Source organism: Ornithorhynchus anatinus, chromosome 2 (genome assembly GCF_004115215.2).
Source record: "Ornithorhynchus anatinus isolate Pmale09 chromosome 2, mOrnAna1.pri.v4, whole genome shotgun sequence".
In the NCBI taxonomy this organism is placed as follows: domain Eukaryota; kingdom Metazoa; phylum Chordata; class Mammalia; order Monotremata; family Ornithorhynchidae; genus Ornithorhynchus; species Ornithorhynchus anatinus.
The window spans coordinates 895616-913116 of record NC_041729.1 but is presented as its reverse complement, the minus strand read 5'-3'; the positions used below and the strand labels follow the sequence as shown (position 1 = coordinate 913116).

Here is a 17501-nt window from a genome sequence, read left to right as displayed (position 1 = left end):
CGGGAGTAGATCCCAGCGTTTTCTGACTCCCTGGCCCGTGCTCTATCCACTAGGCCATGCTGCTTCCCTGTCCCTGGGACTGAGTACCCACTGGCTCTAGTGCACTGTGCTGAGTGTCCACTAACTACACTGCACAGTGCTGAGCATCCACTGGCTGCAGGGCACTGTGACCAAGCATTTGAACAGACGCACCAAAAGTACAAATCACGTTCCCCGACATTAAAATATTCTCAAGCAGCAGGACGAGTATAAGGCCAGTTATAGGTGTTCAATCAAATCCCCAGATCCAGTCATGGACTGAGGCTGGGCTCCATCCAGAAAGTCAGCCTGGGCATGCCCAGGAGGTGGCTGGGAGGCTGACCAGATTTGGGGCTGGCATTGGGGTTGGGGGAACACAGTCCATTTGGGATTAGCTGCCTCTCCTGCCCACCGCATGCCACCTGAGATCCTTCGGGGCTGATCCGTGCCCTTTCCGCTCCTGGGCTGGCCTCCTCAGGGAGGGCCATGATCTGCCTCAGTTTCCCCGATTGGCTTGCGTGAAGTATACATCAGTTAATGGGTTAATCCTCCCTATCTTCTGGCTGCCTCCAAGGGATGGGGGTTCCCAGGGTCGGGATCCCCGGCGGGCAAACACCGAGGAATTTATGCTTCCCTGCTGGCCCACCCACGCTGCTCCGTGCTCCCTGAGCATCCTGCGATTGGGCCAGACTAACTCTAGAGCAGCAGAAGCTTGGGGATTCTAGAGTACAAAAGCCACCCTCACATTTGATATTGCCGTCTCCTAACCTAAAGGGCCCAGGCCCCAGAACTCAACACGACATTCTCCATCGTCAGTTTGGCCCAGATGGTTTAGTGCACCAAACATGATAATAATAGTAGCATTTACTAAGTGCTTACTATGGGTCGGGCACTGTACTAAGTACTGGGGTTGGTACAAGATCATCAAATCAGGCACAGGACCCTATCGCATAAGGGACTTATAGTCTAGGAGGGAGGGAGAACAGGTATTGAGCCCCCAAGAACAGATGAGGCAGCGTGGCTTAGTGGAAAGAGCCTGGGTTTGGGAGTCAGAGGACATGGGTTCTAATCCAGGCTCCAGCATTTGTCTGCCACGTGACCTTGGGCAAGTCACTTAACTTCTCTGTGTGTCAATTAGCTCATCCCTGCTCTGCCACTTGTCAGCTGTGTGACTGGGCAAGTCACTTAACTTCTCTGTGCCTCAGTTCCCTCCTCTGTAAAATGGGGATTAAGACTGTGAGCCTCACGTGGGACAACCTGATTACCCTGTATCTACTCGAGCACTTAGAACAGTGCTCTGCACATAGTAAGCGCTTAACAAATACCAACATTATTATTATCTGCAATATGGGGATTAAAAGTGTGAGCCCACGAGGGACATCCTCATTACCTTGCATCTCCCCCAGCCCTGGGAACAGTGCTTGGCAGATAGTAAGCGCTTAACAAGTACCATAATTCTTATTATGAGGCCCAGAGAAGTGAAGCAACTTGCCCAACGTCACACAGCCAGCGAGTGGAAGAGTAAGGATCGAATCCAGGTCACCTGAACAAGGGATGCTGCATCTGAACGGTGGGAGTGAGGGGGAGACTGGACACTCGAGTGTGTCTTGAGGCCGAGCTGGTGCCGGACGGAAGGCAGACCGGCTGGACATCAGGCGGCCACCACAGAGTCAGCCCGGACATGTGGGTGCCATCTAGTGGATTCTGGCTTCTAGGGCTCCCAGTGGGGAGCGAGCCCAGGCCCAGGGCGTTGCCAGTGGACATCAGTCGGTTAGTCAGTAGTAAGCGCTTCACAAATACCATCATCATCACCATTTACTGCACTTACTATGTGCAGAGCACTGTACTTAGCGTTTGGGTGAGACCCCCTCCTGCCCCTGCAGCTGCCAGGGCTATCCCCTGCTCGTGTGGCCCGAGGCCGTCTCGTGCCACCATGTGCCTAGCGTGGTCATCCGAGGCCTCCCCCGCTGACCTGTCCGGGGCCTCCACCTCCCCCGCTGACCTGTCCGGACCCGCGGGAGGCAGTGAGAGCAGAGGTCACCCAGACCCGGAGTGGGAAGCTGGGAGAGAGGAACGAGTTTCCTGGTGACTTGGGGGATGGGGTCCTAGACCTATTGGCCACCCCAGTGCCAGAGGATTCTCCAGACACACCAATACGAGACTCCTGGCCCTTTGTCCGTCATCCCCCTCGGCCTGAGGGCAGTCCTCACGACCGGCCCACTGCCAGCAGATCACCCACCAAAAGCAGAGTCACAGCCCTTTGGCCACTCTCAGTCCATCCCTTCATGGTGTGTATGTTGTGCTATGTGCACACAATCTTCTCTACCTTTTGTCTCCCCCTGTTAAGCCTGTAAGCTCTGGATGGACAGGGATCCTGTCTATTAACTTGATATTACCTTCCCAAGAGTTCAGTAGGGTACAGGGGCACTGACACCACCACCCCAGGCCCCGCGCCCCCCCTCTGAAGAAGAGAAGCAGAGGAGAGCCTGGCAATGAGCCCCTGGGACTCATTCTCTTTTAATGAAGGGATCTTGCTCCAAACTGGCACCTGCAGAAAAGACCCTCCGTCCTGCAGCAGTGTCCCCACTCCCACCCAATCTGGGGTCTGGGCCCACTGCCGGGCGGGGACGGGGAGTCGGCCTGGGTGGTGGAGATTCTGGGCAAAGGCCAGGGTTCCTGGACAGAGATGAAGGTAGGCAGAGACAGCGAGGAAACTGAACATTCTCGTTTATTTTGGGGCGGGGGTGAGGTCCTTTCAGGGGCGGTTGCCGGCGGCAGCTTCACCCACGGGTTGGGAGGGAGGATGGTGTCCGGTCCGGGGATCAGTCGGGCGGGTCATCCCAGAGCAGCACGGGGAAGCGCCGGCCCCCGTCACAGAGCTGTGTATGCGCTGCCCGATATAGCCCGGGCTCCTGGGGCCATCGGGACTCGAGCAGGGGAAGGAGCTCCGCCATCAGCACCTGGAAGGGACAGGCAACACAGCTTCAGGGGAGGAGCGGGGAGGGAAGAGGAGGGCCTCAGTGCCTGGGCCCATGCAAAGCCAGTTTCCTCAGCTTCTCCCCCTCTAGACTGTAAACTCCTTGTGATCAGGGAATATATTTATCAACTCATGGCCTAATGGGTAGGGCAAGGGCCTGGGAGTCAGAGGGACATGGGTTCTAATCCCACTCCACTTTCATTCATTCGTTCGGTCGTATTTATTGAGCGCTTATTGTATGTAGAGCACTGTACTAAGGGTTTGGGAAGTACAATTCAGCAGCAGAGACAATCCCTGCCCACAACAGGCTCACAGTCTAGAAAATAATAATAATGATGGTATTTGTTAAGCGCTATGTGCCAAGCACTGTTCTAAGCACTGGGGGAGATATAAGGTAATCAGGTTGTCCCACGTGGGGCTCACAGTCTTAATCCCCATTTTACAGATAAGGTAACTGAGGCACAGAGAAGTGAAGTGACTTGCCCAAAGTCACACGGCTGACAAGTGGCAGAGCCGGGATCAGAACCCACAACCTCTGACTCCCAAGCCCTTGCTCTTTCCACTGAGTCACGCTGCTTCTCATCTGTGTGACCTTGGGCAAGTCACTTCACTTCTCTGTGCCTCAGTTTCCTCAACTGTAAAATAGGGATTTAGATTGTGAGTCCTCTGTGGGACAGGGATTGGGTCCAACAGAGTAACTTGTATCTACCCCAGTGCTTAGTACAGTGCCTGGCACATAGTGAGTGCTTAACAAATACCATTAAAAAAAAAAAAAACTTGCACTCTCCCATACACTTAATACAATGCCCTGCCACAGAGGGCAACTCTGGGCATTCTGGGCAAAGCTGTCAATCCAGAACAGTGCACTTGTGTGTGGTGGGGGAGTATTCTCATTCTCATTTACATTCTCTCTCCTCAGCCCCCCAGGGTGCCAGGATGTGGATTTTTATTGTGTATGTGAGTTCCAGTGAAGGCCCTGGGGGGTGTACGTTTGTGTGTGTGCAGCATTCCTGATTCCTGCAGCCCTTTGGAACCCGGTGCGAAGCCCACCTCCTGACCCCCGGATACTCTCCATTTCCCTTGGGAGGTCCATCTCCCCGTCCCCTCCCCATTCTCCGTTTCCCTGGGCTGTCCCCCCCTCACCTGCCCGGGCACGATTCCAAGAAGCTTTTCCCACTAAGCCACGCTGCTTCTCATCTGTGTGACTGTGGGCAAGTCACTTCACTTCTCTGTGCCTCAGTTACCTCAACTGTAAAATGGGGATTTAGACTGTGAGCCCTCTGTGGGACAGGGACTGGGTCCAACAGAGTAACCTGTAGCTACCCCATCGCTTAGTACAATGCCTGGCACATAGTGAGAGCTTAACAAATACCATTAAAAAATACAAAACCTCACGTACTCTACCAAGAACTTAGTACAATGCCCTGCACATATTAAGAACCCAATAAACACCTTTGATTGAATTCAGTCGTATTATTGAGCGCTTACTGTGTGCAGGGCATAATTGATTGATTTTTCCACCTATAAAGCAAGGATAAGATTTAATAATAATGATAGGAATAATGATTGTGGTATTTGTTAAGTGCTTACTATATGCCAAGCACTCTACTATGCACTGGGACAGACACAAGGTAATCAGGTCCTGTATGGGGCACTGCAGTAGGGAGAATAGGCATTGAATCCCCATTTTGCAGATGAGGGAAATGAAGCACTGAGCAATTGAGTAACTTGCTCAGGCCATATGGCAGATAAGGAGCAGAGTTGGGATTAGAACCCAGATCCTCTGACTCCCAGACCCGTTCTCTTCCTGCTAGGCCACGTGCCCTCCCTCCCTCTCTTGGATCAGGAGCCCTTGTATGGGATAGGGCTGGAGCAGCGTGGCTCAGTGGAAAGAGCCTGGGCTTGGGAGTCAAAGGTCATGGGTTCGAATCCCGGATTTGCCACTTGTCAGCTGTGTGACTGTGGGCAAGTCACTTAACTTCTCTGGGCCTCAGGTCCCTCATCTGTAAAATGGGGATTAAGACTGTGAGCCTCACGTGGGACAACGTGATTACCCTGTATCTACCCCAGCGCTTAGAACAGTGCTCTGCACATAGTAAGTGCTTAACAAATACCAACATTATTATTATTATCCAAAATGATTCTCTTGCATGAGACTCAGCAGTTAGCAGTGTTTGGCCTTTAAAAACTCTCAAACTCCTGGTCCAATCCACAAAGACCCCGTGCACTCTACGTGTTTTACTTGTGGCTGGTCCTAGAAGAGACCCTGATTGAAGCCATGTGTGTCTACAGTGGAAAATTCCTTCCGCTCCAACAGCTCACAGGGTATTCATTCCATCTGCCTGCCATACCTGGACCGTAAGCTCTGGGACAGCAGCAATCTTGTCTTGTATCTCAATCAACAGTATCAACGTGGCTCAGTGGAAAGAGCACGGGCTTTGGAGTCAGGGCTCATGAGTTCGAATCCCAGCTCTGCCACTTGTCGGCTGTGTGACTGTGGGCAAGTCACTTAACTTCTCTGTGCCTCAGTTCCCTCATCTGTAAAATGGGAATTAAGACTGTGAGCCCCACGTGGGACAACCTGATTCCCCTATGTCTACCCCAGCGCTTAGAACAGTGCTCGGCACATAGTAAGCGCTTAACAAATACCAACATTATTATTATTATTATTAACTGTGAGCCTGCCGCGTATAGAGCACTGGGAAAGTGCTTGGGAGCATTCAGGAGACTTTGTAGCCATGGAATTAATGTCTGTCTCCCCCTCTAGTTTGTAGTCTCGTTGTGAACAGGGAATGTGTCTGTCACATTGTACTCTCCTAAGCACAGAGCTTTGCACACAGTGAGCGCTCAATAAATATGACTGATCCCTGCCCTCCAGCGAGGAAGACAGACACTGCAATAAACCACAAGACGGGGAAAGAAGACAAAGGGGAGATGGGTATGGGAGTGTAAATAATCGAGGATGGAAGTCTATATAATGATAATAATAATAATGATGGTATTTGTTAAGTGTTTACTATGTACCAAGCACTGTTCTAAGCACTGGGGTGGATACAAGGTCATCAGGTTGTCCCCTATGGGGCTCACAGTCTTAATCACTATTTTACAGATGAAATAACTGAGGCACAGAGAAGTTAAGTGACTTGGCCAAAGTCACACAGCTGACAAATGGCGGAGCTGGAATTAGAACACATGACCTCTGAGTCCCAAGCCCGGGTTCTTTACACTAAGCCACGCTGCTTCATAGGGACAGAAGGACATGTGTGTGTGTGTATGTTATATGCTAAGCACTTATTATGTGCTCGGCACTGTCCTCAACACTGGGGAAGATATAAGATAATTAGGTTGGACACAGTTCATGCCCAACATGGGGCTCACAGTCTTAATCCCCATAATACAGATGAGGGAACTGAGGCACAGAGAAGTGAAGTGACTTGCCCAAGGTCACATAGCAGGCAAGTTGCAGAGCCGGGATGAGGACCCAGGTCTTTTAATAATAATAATAATAATAATAATAAGTTGGTATTTGTTAAGCGCTTACTATGTTCAGAGCACTGTTCTAAGCGCTGGGGTAGACACAGGGGAATCAGGTTGTCCCATGTGGGGCTCACAGTCTTAATCCCCATTTTACAGATGAGGTAACTGAGGCACAGAGAAGTTAAGTGACTTGCCCACAGTAACTCCCAGGTATGTGCTCTCTCCACTGGACTGTAAGCTCGTGGTGGGCAAGGAATGTATTTGTTTTATTATACCCGCCCAAGCGCTTAGTATAGTGCTCTGTACCCAGTAAGCGCTCAATAAATATGACTGACTTGACTAGGCCACACAGCTTCTCTCTTCCTGTCTTCCAAGCACTCGGTCCAGTGCCCTGCATACTGTGGGTGCTCTATCTGTAATAATAATAATAACTGTGGTATTTGTGACGTGCTTACTTGTGCCAGGTGCTATATTAAGCATTGGGGTGGATACATACAAATTGGGTTGGACAGTTTGGGTCCCACTTGGGACTCTCAGTCTCAATCTCCATTTTATAGATGAGGTAACTGAGGCACAGGGAAGTGAAGTGACTTGCCCAAGGTCACCCAGCAGATATATAGCAGAGTGAGGATTAGAACCCATGACCTTCTGACTCCCAGGCCTGGGCTCTATCCACTATGCCCCGCTGTTTCTCTATTACTGACTGACTGAAATTGACCATCAGAGGGCTACTAGCTGCCCAGTTGCTCTCCGCCATTATGGGGGCAGTAAGGGCCAGGGCCCGGCCAGAGGCCCCAGGAGAGGCCCCGGACTGCTGGGCGCCCAGGTGGCCTGGGCACTCACCTTCTCGATGTGGATCTGTCGGGTCAGGGTTGCCACCTGCAGTCTCAGCGCCGCCAGTTCCCGCAGCTCCCGGGCGCTGGAGTACGTCAACAGCGGGACGGCCAGGGCCCGGGCGCTGGGGCAGCTCACGGCTCCCACGGGGGCACAGCTACAGAGGTCGCTGGCCATCGGGGGACACTGCCTGCCACCCTTGCCTGCCACTGGGGAGCACTGGCCACCATCCTCACCCACCAGTGGGCACTGGCCACGGTCCATGCCTGCAGAGGGACAAAGAGTAGGCCCGAGTCAGTCGCTTGTCACCGGCACCCACAACCCTGGGCCCGACTCTGGCTTCCAGGAGCCCGTGCAGCCTTGGGCCTGAGATCCCGGCACCCAGCAGCGCCCACAGCTCCCTGCCACTCCTGACTTTTGCTGTCCCGACTTGCCGGCCCTCAGGCTACCGAGGAGTCCGGGGGACTCTCGGGGACACCCGTGACCTTTTCTTCCAAAAGGGGAGGCGGAGAGGGCCTGTCCTTTCCCTAAAGCCTTCCTCCTGGCCCCCATGACCCCGTGCCAGCCCTGTCCCTGAGGGGGTGAAAGGGGAGAGGGGGATCAAGGGTGAGAGAGTGAGAGTGGACCAGCCCTTTTGCCTGCGGCCGGGCCTTAGGAGCTATAGGACCCCATTCCCAGCTGGGGAAGCAGTATGGCCTAGTGGATACAGCACGAGCCTGGGAGTCAGAGGGTCATGGGTTCTAATCCCAGCCCCACCACCTGTCTGCTGTGTTATCTGGGGCTAGTGACTTCGCTTCTCTGTGCCTCAGTTCCCTCATCTGTAAAATGGAGATTAAGACTGGGAGCCCTGTGTGGGTCAGGGACTGTGTCCAACCCAATTATCTTGTAACTACCCCAGCACTTAGAACAGTGACTTGCACATAGTAAGCACTTAACCAATACCATAATAATTATTCCTACGGGTGGGAGTTTGCCACGGGCAGGGGGTTTTCACAGACCTTCTGGAGTCAGTACAGAGGGCAACTCTGGGGCATTCTGGGAAAAGCTGTCAATCCGGAACAGTGCACTTGTGTGTGGTGGGGAGGAGTGTGCACGTTCACCCACTCACTCTCTCTCTCTGCTGTGGGTACCAGGATGTGGATTTATATTGTGTATGTGAGTTCCAGTGAGGGCCTTGGGTGGGTGTACGTTTGTGCCTGTGCAGCATTCCTGACTCCTGCGGCCCTTTGGAACCCGAGCTGTGCTAAGCCCACCTCCTGCCCCCCGGATGCTCTCTGTTTCTCTGGGCTGCCGCCCCCTCGCCTGCCTGGGCACGATTCCCAGAAGCTCCAGCTCCACCCGTCCTCCGACTCCCTGATCCCGGACACCCGCCCCCCCCCCCCGGCTGCACAAGCCCCACCCCCACTTGTCCTCCCGGGCCCCCTCCCCCGATGCCCCTCCGGTACCTCGACGCAGCTCCTCCAGCCGTCGCAGACAGCCTCCCACCGCTGCTCCCAGCCGCTCCAGGGCCCGGAGGCTGACGGGGTCCGGCTCCTCGCCGGGAGCTGCAGGAACGGGATGGGGACAACCGGTGAACTCTGACCCCGCGTGGGCCGCCCTTCCCTGCACCCCCTTCTCGAGGCTCCCCAGTCAGGCGGAGGGTGGGGCAGAAGGGCCCCAGCCCTCTGCGTAGGAAGCAGAGCCGGGGCAGAGGCGAGCTCAGCTGAGGCAGCCACAGACCTCTCCCTGTTGGACTGGAAGCTCCTCGTGGGCAGGGAATGTGTCTCGGGTTTCTCTTGCATTCTCCCAAACACTCAGCACAGTGCCCTGCCCTCAGTGTGTGCTCAGAGCTGTGCACTGGATCCGGTGGGTGTCGTCCGGCACAGTTCACTGTAAGCTCGTTGAGGGCAGGGAATGTGTCTGTATATTGTTACATTGTACTCTTCCAAGTACTTAGTACAATGCTTTGCACACAGCAAGTGCTCAGTAAATACCACTGAATGAATAAATGCAGCCTGGGGGTGTCGTTCAGCACAGTGCACAGTGGGTACCGACCAGTACGGGTCACCACTACTACCAGAGCCCCAAAGTTGCGGGGAGAAACCTGGGGGAGCACAGTGCTGTCATGGAGGTGGTCTCAGGGCAGGCTGAGAAAGGAAGACATCCAATCCCTGCCCCAGCCCCCAACCCTGAAGTTCCCCAACTCATCTCATGACCGTGTCCTGGTCCTGTGGAATGGTGATCAAGGTTCGGGGGGAGCCCATCTGACCTCCCAGACCCGGGGGCTAAGGCCCAGTCGGGATTGGACCCCCAGTAGCGGCCGGCCAAGCCCCCTCACCGACACACGCCTCAACCTCGTCCACACGCCGGCCCAGCAGGCAGCAGGCCTCGCTCAGGAGCTGCACCTCTTCCCAGATCTGGCCGGGGCTGAGGATCTGGCCGGGGCTGAGGACCGAGCCCGGCGCCACAAACTGAGGCAGGGTCAAGGTAAGTCACCTTTAGGCCTGGCTGTGCCCTCGCCCCACCTCCCTAGCCTGGATCAGGGGTCTAGGAACCGGGTCCTTAGAAAACCCCCTCCCCACCGGAAGGTTCAGAGCTTCCAGGACCTCTAGTGCCACCACTCCACCCTCACTGCTGCTCGGCGGGGAAGGGTAGGCTCCCCGGGGCTTGGAGCCCATGCACACAGGTCTCGTGGCAAGGGCGCCGGGCCAGTGTTGTTGGCTCTGTGGTCATTTCCAATCGCAGACTTTAGGCTTGCTGAACCCTGGGAGACAGGGCGCCTCAAGAGTGGAGGCCCAGGTGGACTACCCTGGCTCCCTCTGGCCTCCTCGGGGCTCGGGTCCCCCAAACGTACAGGCTGCCCTGCCGCTGCCCCCCGGCAGGTCCGCGGGGGCTGTGGGAAAGGATACGGTAGCTTGGATCTTGGCGACGAAGCACCTCCTCGCCTCCTCTGCGGCAGGTTCGGTCCGGCAGGCTTGGCTCTGTGCCCACAGGCTGTGGGAGACATCGGGCGGGCAGCCACGTACCAACACACTGTGATATGTACACGTGGCCCATGCATACCCGCACACCCTCCCCCCACCCCAGCATAAGCACAGAAATGGTAGGCCTGTGGGAGGACAGGCCTCACTCGAACTAGGAGTCTGGAGGCCATAAGAAGTGAGTAGCTGAGGACATGGCCTCATCAGCAGACGCACCGAGAACCCCGAGGCCCCGGCAGTGTGGGCAATTGGTGGGTGCTGCATGTTGCACTCTGGGAAACTCAGACGGAGACCCAAAATGCTGAGTCCAAGGCTCCTGCCCCTTGGGCGCCCAGCACAGTGCTCTCCGCTCCCCCAGGACTCGGCAAATACCGGCAGGGTGGTTAGAGCCTGAGGCCTCTCATGAATCCATAAGCCCCTAGCAGGTGGCGAATTGGTTCTTGCTTGTGTTGCAGCCCCCCAAATGTCAAGTTCAGTGCCGAGCACCCAGCGGGCACTCTGCCATGCCTGTTCATGGGGATCCTGGACAGAACCAAGCTCTGACACAGCTCCCGCTCACCTAGCCGCTTCTCTTCCCCCAGCCCGCCCACCTTTGATACCCCCATCCCAACCTGTCCCAGGTCCCCCCCCTCCGACTCTGCTTCCCCTCCAGACCCGGTGGTCAGAGCGGCGGGGGTGGGGACCCAGGCCCAGACAGGTCTCACCTGGTGTTTTGGGCATAGAGTTTCCTGTAGGACTGAGGCAGCTTCAGCCGAGTTCTGCAACAGGGGAAGGCCTTTCTCAGGGAACCTCCCCACAGAAGCATCCCCAGGCCCGGCAAAACACCCCCCCAGGCTCTATGGGAGCGGGGAGTTAAAGAATCATGGGCTCTCCTGCCAGAACTGCATTCACAGCTCTGGGGGTTCCCCTGCACCCCACAGAGTGCAAGCCAGTCAGGGATGGGAGGACAAGACCTGCAGCAGGCCAGGCCCGCACACGCAGCTCCAGAGGTTGCTCTGTACCCCAGTGTGTGCTGAACCAGTCAGGGCAGGGGAAAGGGGCACTAAAGTGGTTTCCCTACTTTCTCCTGCCAATGCCCAGGGCCGGGAACCCTACCCATTCTCCTGGAGTGTGAAGACCCCTGGAACCGTCCTTCCCTCGGCAGATTCTGGCGCCTGGCATCCGCATGTCCTGCCACAGTCCGGAACAGAGCCGGGAAGACTGCCCACCCTCTGCTGGGGCCTGGGGGCCGTGGACCCGCTCCCAGCAGTGTCCTTCTGGGGGGCCCTGGTTCCCTTGCCCTTGCTGGGCAGGAGGGAGGGCGGTGATTGGGTGGGCTGTCCTGACCCGGGCGCCCTTTGTGGCCCGGAGGCGTCCCTGGGAGCCAAACCCCCAAGATGGAGAGCCGGGGCCCTCTTTCGAACCCGTTTCTTGTCTGAGTCCGTCCTGTACGGGGCTTTGGGCCTGTAGGAGATGGCCTTGGGGTGGTCCCACTGGGGCAGAGGCGGGGGCTCCTGCAGCACCAGGGGAGGGGCCAGTGAGGCAACCTTCCGGCCTACTGCCCGCTGCAGCCCCGGGGGAGGGATTGGCGGGGCGGCCTTCCGGCCTGCTGCTCCCTGTGGCCCCGAAAGAGGGGTTGGCAGGGTGGCCTTTTGGCCCGCCGCCCCCTGCGGCCCTGGAAGAGGGTTTGGCGGGGTAGACTTTCGGCCCGTCACTCCTTGCTCTCGCTCCTTGGCCTCTGTGGCGATCTGTCGGACTCGGGCGGCCTTTTCCAGGGCTCGGGTCAGCAGCTCCAGCTCCCGGAGCTCCTCGGGCGAAGGACTCGACTCTGCCACAGCGGCGGGTTGGTCTGGAACATCCCCGTGGCATTATGGATAGAAGCCGCCCCCAGCAGCTTCTAGCCACCCTCTGGGAAGCCTGTATGGGGGCTGCCCCTCCCCAAGAACCTCCCCCCGGGGCCAGGACGCAGGGTGAAGCCCAGGGCGTTCCTGGGTCTGACGGTGCCCGGGGACTGGTCTGCCCCAGTCCGACACCGACCCGTCCCCAGAAAGGCTCCATGCCCAGGTCGGGGGGGCTCGGCTGGGAGGGAACGGAGCCAAGGAAGGGAGCGTTGGGGGTCCTCAGTGACTTAGTTTGTCCCTCTGGAGTGTAAGCTTGTAGTGGGCAGTGAATGGGTCTGTTTATTGTTATATTGTACTCTCCCAAGCACCTACTACAGTACTCTGCACCCAGTAAGCACTCAATAAATACAACTGAATAAATGACTCAGGGATGAGGGGTTTGGAGGTGGGCTGGCTCACCAGGACACGGCTCTGCGCTGGTGACGAGATGCTGGCAGTCTGAACTGGACACCTCCCTGTGGGCGGAAGGAGACCCATGACAGCAGGCAGAAACACAACAAGCAGTCAGTCAAGCAGTCGGTCCATCATATTTATTGAGTGCTAACTGTGTGCAGAGCACTGTGCTGAGCACTTGGGAGAATTCAATACAGCGAAATGAGAATACAGAGAGTATTCTGCCCACACAAGCTTACAGTCTAGAGGGTTCGACAGACCTTAACAGTGATGGTACCGACTTATGGTGTACTGTGAGCCACGCAGTATGCTGAGCTCTGGTGTTATGACAGAACCATCAGAGCGGCCCTCACTATGAAGGCCCAGGGTCTTTCCCTAATGCATCACCCAAGCACTTGAGTCCTCCCTCCCAAAATACTTAGGTACTCATCCCACCTCCACCGCCCCTGTGTTCATATCTTTACACAGAGAAGCAACATGGTGTGTAGAGCAGCAGCATGGCATAGGGGATACAGCACGGGCCCGGGAGTCAGAAGGCCATGGGTTCTAATCCCGGCTCCGCCACTTGTCTGCTGCGTGACCTTGAACAAGTCACTTCACTTCTCTGGGCTTCGGGTACCTCACTGGTACAATGGGGATCGAGTCTGTGAGCCCCACGTGGGACAGGGACTGTGCCCAACCCATTTTGGTTGTATCCACCCCAGTGCTTAGTACAGTGCTGGGCACATAGTGTTTAACAAATACTGTTATTGTTATTATTTATCAACCCATCAATCAGGGGTATTTATTGAGTCTTACTGTGCTCAAAACATTGTCCTAAGCTCTTGAGAGAGTACATAGAGTTGGTAGACGTGATCCCCACCCACAAGAGTTTACACAGTCTACTTAGAGTCCCATGTGGGACCCGGACTATGTCCAAATTAATTAACCCCCAGCACTTAGAATAGTGTTTGACACATAGAGAGCACTTAAGAAACACCATTAAAAAAAGAGTTTACAGTCTACAGGGGGAGACAGAGATTAAAACAGATTAGGGAGAGAGGAAATTGTACTCTGTACTCTCCGTAATTTAATTCAATTAATTAACTCACCAGGTCCGAAGGAGAGTCCGGCATCGGGCCAGGTTGCGCTCCAGCTTCTCCTCCTGCTCTGCGCAGTCCTGAAGCATCCAGTTAAGCAGGGCCATCATCCTGGCAACAATACCCCCGACAACTTCACATGTCCACCCAGCCGTTGCTCCCAGCCCCGTCCCCCACCCCCCTGCCCATCAACCATCCCCGGCACCTACTGAACGGCCCCAGTGCGCAGAGTGCTTGCACTCAGCTCTTGGGACTGTGCTGGACAGGTGGAACGTTAACTGTGGCATCTGCTAAACACCTACTATATAGATCCAAGCCGGGGCTCACAGTCTGAGGAGGAGGGAGAACAAGGATTGACCACCCCCCGCCCCCATTTTACAGATGGGGAAATGGAGGCTCAGAGAAAGCAAAGTATCTCAGCTACAGTTACACAGCAAACTAGTTGCAGAGCGACATTAGAACCCAGCTCCTGACTCCCAGCCCTGTGCTCTTGCCTTAGGCCACACTGCTTCTGGATGACGCAGTGCATCTTCTTGAGAAGCAGCGTGGCCTACTGGATATGGCAGGGACCAGGGAGTCCGAAGGACCTGGGTTCTAATCCCGCTCTACCACTTGTCTCCTGGGTGACCTTGGGCAAATCACTCAACCACTCTGTGTCTCCAATACCTCATCTGTAAAATGAGGATTAAGGCTGTGAACCCCATATGAGACATGGACTGTGTCCAGCCTGATTTCCTTGTATCTACCCCAGCACTTAGTACACTGCCTGGCACATAGTAAGTGCTTAGCAAATACCAATAATAATCATAAAAAAAGACACTCGTTAGAAGACAGGCTCCCAGCCCTTGGAGATGCTCAGTGTAGCAGGAGGCATGGGACTGACATCCGGAAGAGGCCGGAAAGAACGTTATAGTATAACGAGAACAACAGGCAAAGACATTCCGACCAGGCCAGAGGAGGAAGAAGCTGGAGAGAACGATAAAGTGTAGTGGGGACATGGGTACTGATATAATAATGTTGGTATTTGTTAAGCGCTTACTATGTGCAGAGCACTGTTCGAAGCTCTGGGGTAGATACAGGGTCATCAGGTTGTCCCACGTGAGGCTCACAGTTAATCCCCATTTTAAAGATGAGGTAATTGAGGCACAGAGAAGTGAAGTGACTTGCCCACAGTCACACAGCTGACAAGTGGCAGAGCCGGGAGTCGAACTCATGACCTCTGACTCCGAAGCCCAGGCTCTTTCCACTGAGCCACGCTGCTTCCTGTCCAGGTTCAGGGAGGAAGAGGCTGGAAAGAATGATAGTGTGGCGGGGCCATGGGCACTGACATCCTGACCAGGCCTGGGGAGGAAATGGCCAGAAAGGCCCCAACTCTTTGCACCTTACCCAAATGCTTGTTCCTCCCACCCAACCCCTTCTTCCCTCCCTGACCAACTTCAGCTGTTCCGGTGGCTTCTTCCCCAGTGCTTTCAAACATATTCTTGTTTCCCCTATTCTAAAAAATCCTCCCTCAACCTCACGGCTCCCTCCAGGTATCACCCCCCATCCCACCTACCATCCCTCTCCAAACTCCTTGGACGAGTTGTCTACACCTGCGGCCTCCACTTCCTCTCCTCCAGTTCTCCCCTTAACCTCCTCCAAATTGCCCCTTCACTCCAGAGAAACTGCCTTCTCAAGGGTCACCGATAACCTTCTTCTTGTCAAATCCAACAGCCTCTATTCCATCCTAAACCTCATTGACCTCTCAGCTGTCTTTGCCACTATGGAGGTGTGGCAGCAGCGAAGCAGTGTGGCTCAATGGAAAGAGCCTGGGCTTGGGAGTCAAAGGTCATGGGTTCTAATCCTGGCACCGCTGCCTGTCAGCTGTGTGACCTTAGGCAAGTCACTTACCTTCTCTGGCCCTCAGTTACCTCATCTGTAAAATGGGGATGAAGACTGTGAGCCCTACGTGGGACAACCTGATCACCCTGTATCTACCCCAGCACTTAGAACGGTGCTTGGCACGTAGTAAGCGCTTAAATACCAACATTATTATTATTATTATTATGGACCACTCCCTTCTCCTGGAAACATGGTATAATGGATAGAACATGGGCCTGGGAGTCAAAAGATCATGGGTTCTAATCCCAGCTCGGCCATTTGTCTGCTGTATGTCCTTTGGCAAGTCACTTCACTTCTCTGTGCCTCAGTTACCTCATCTATAAAATGGGGATTGAGACTGTGAACCCTTTGTGGAATAGGGATTGTGTCCCACCTGATTTGCTTGTACCCACCCCAGTGCTTAGAACAGTGCCTGGCACATAGTAAGTGCTTAACAAATACCATTATTATTATTATTATTTCACTGACACTGTCCTCTCTTGGTTCTCCTCCTATCTCTTGGCTGCTCCTCTCAGTCTCTTTTGCAAGTTCCTCCTCTGCTTCCCACTCCCTAACTGTGGGAGTTCCTCAAGGACCCTAACCTTCCCAACCCCACAGCACTTAGGTACTTATCTGTTATTTTATTTATTAACTTTAATGTCTGTCTCCCCCTCTAGATTGTAAGCTCGTTGTGGGCAGAGAATGTTGTTATATTGGTATACTGTACTCTCAAGGATAGGGTCAGTCAAGTAAGCGCTTAACAAATACCACCATTATTATTATAGGCCACTGAGGCCCAGAGAATAATAATGCTGGTCTTCGTTAAGCACTTACTCTCTGCCAAGCACTGTTCTAAGTGCTGGGGTAGATACAAGGTCATCAGGTTGTCCCACGTGGAGCTCACGGTCTTCATCCCCATTTTCCAGATGAGGGAACTGAGGCCCTGAGAAGTGAAGTGACTTAATAATAATAATGATGGCATTTGCTAAGTGCTTACTATGTGCCAAACACTGTTCTAAGCGCTGGGGGAGATACAGGGGTAATCAGGTTGTACCACGTGAGGCTCGCAGTCTTCATCCCCATTTTCCAGATGAGAGAGCTGAGGTCCAGAGAAGTGAAGTGACTTGTCCACAGTCACCCAGCTGCCAAGTGTAAGCCCGTCAAAGGGCAGGGACCGTCTCTGTTGCCAATTTGTCCATTCCAAGCGCTCAGTCCAGTGCTCTGCACGGAGTAAGCCTATTCATTAAATAGGCTTGAATGAATGAATGACAAGTGGCAGAGGCGGGGGATTCGAACCCATGACCCGGGACTCCCCAGCCCGGGCTGTTTCCACCGAGCCACGCTGCTTCTCGGGTCAGTAGGCGCTCGGTACGTCCGATTGAATGAATACGGGGTGATGCAGGGAGGCCGGGGTGGGCTTACCTGCGGGAGGAGGCGTGGGGCAGCATGGTGCGCGCGGCGGCAGGGCGCGGGCGGGCGCCAGCGGCGGGAACGCGCGCCCGGAAGCCTGCGCCCCTCCCCCCTCCGGGTCCTGTCAGCACTCCACCCCCTTCCCCTCCGGTCCCGCCGCCCCTCTCCTCCGACCCGCCCCACCGCCCCCCCCCCCAGCCCAGACCCTCTGTCTCCGTGACGTCGTCCCCACCGGGCCGAGGGGCGGGGCGGGGATGCGGGGCCGCCCCAGTTTTCCGGGGGGCGTCCTCTACGCCTCGGCCAGGACCTGGCGTCCTAGCGACTGTTGCTAGGCGGAAGACGCCAGCGGTGCATTGAAGGAGCGGCCACGCGGGGGAGCCACCGAGCCCTGGCGCCGGCCCGGGGACGGACCCTGGGCGAGGCCCGGGACCCATTCATTCATTCATTCATCCATTCATTCATTCATCCATCCATCCATCCATTCATTCCATTGTATTGATTTATTGCTATTGTTCTTGTCTGTCCGTCTTCCCCAATTAGACTGTAAGCCCGTCAAAGGGCAGGGACTGTTTCCGTTACCCATTTATCAATTCCAAGCACTTAGTCCAGTGCT

General features: G+C 55.1%; 1 protein-coding gene across 1 annotated transcript; it reads right to left on the bottom strand.

The window, feature by feature from the left end:
* Nucleotides 1-2728: 2728 nt before the first annotated feature.
* On the bottom strand, nt 2729-16945 carry TEDC2 (tubulin epsilon and delta complex 2). Its single transcript, XM_029049206.1, has 10 exons — nt 16901-16945; nt 13631-13729; nt 12546-12601; nt 11362-12094; nt 10971-11024; nt 10195-10279; nt 9624-9756; nt 8752-8850; nt 7316-7572; nt 2729-2978 (listed from the first exon to the last, which is right to left on the bottom strand). The coding sequence occupies exons 1-10, from the start codon at nt 16924-16926 to the stop codon at nt 2841-2843; spliced, it is 1680 nt and encodes a 559-aa protein (XP_028905039.1). The 5' UTR covers nt 16927-16945; the 3' UTR covers nt 2729-2840.
* Nucleotides 16946-17501: the final 556 nt, after the last annotated feature.

What these genes read in the sequence shown, in the direction of transcription:
- TEDC2 (XM_029049206.1), bottom strand. Translation starts at nt 16,926, where the DNA reads ATGCTGCCCCACGCCTCCTCCCGCAG. An exon ending in TCGCCAAGATCCAAGCTACC is followed by an intron (nt 9,757 to 10,194) that starts GTATCCTTTCCC and finishes ACCCTGCCTCAG; the next exon opens with TTTGTGGCGCCGGGCTCGGT. An exon ending in GACAGATCCACATCGAGAAG is followed by an intron (nt 2,979 to 7,315) that starts GTGAGTGCCCAG and finishes TGTCCCTTCCAG; the next exon opens with GTGCTGATGGCGGAGCTCCT.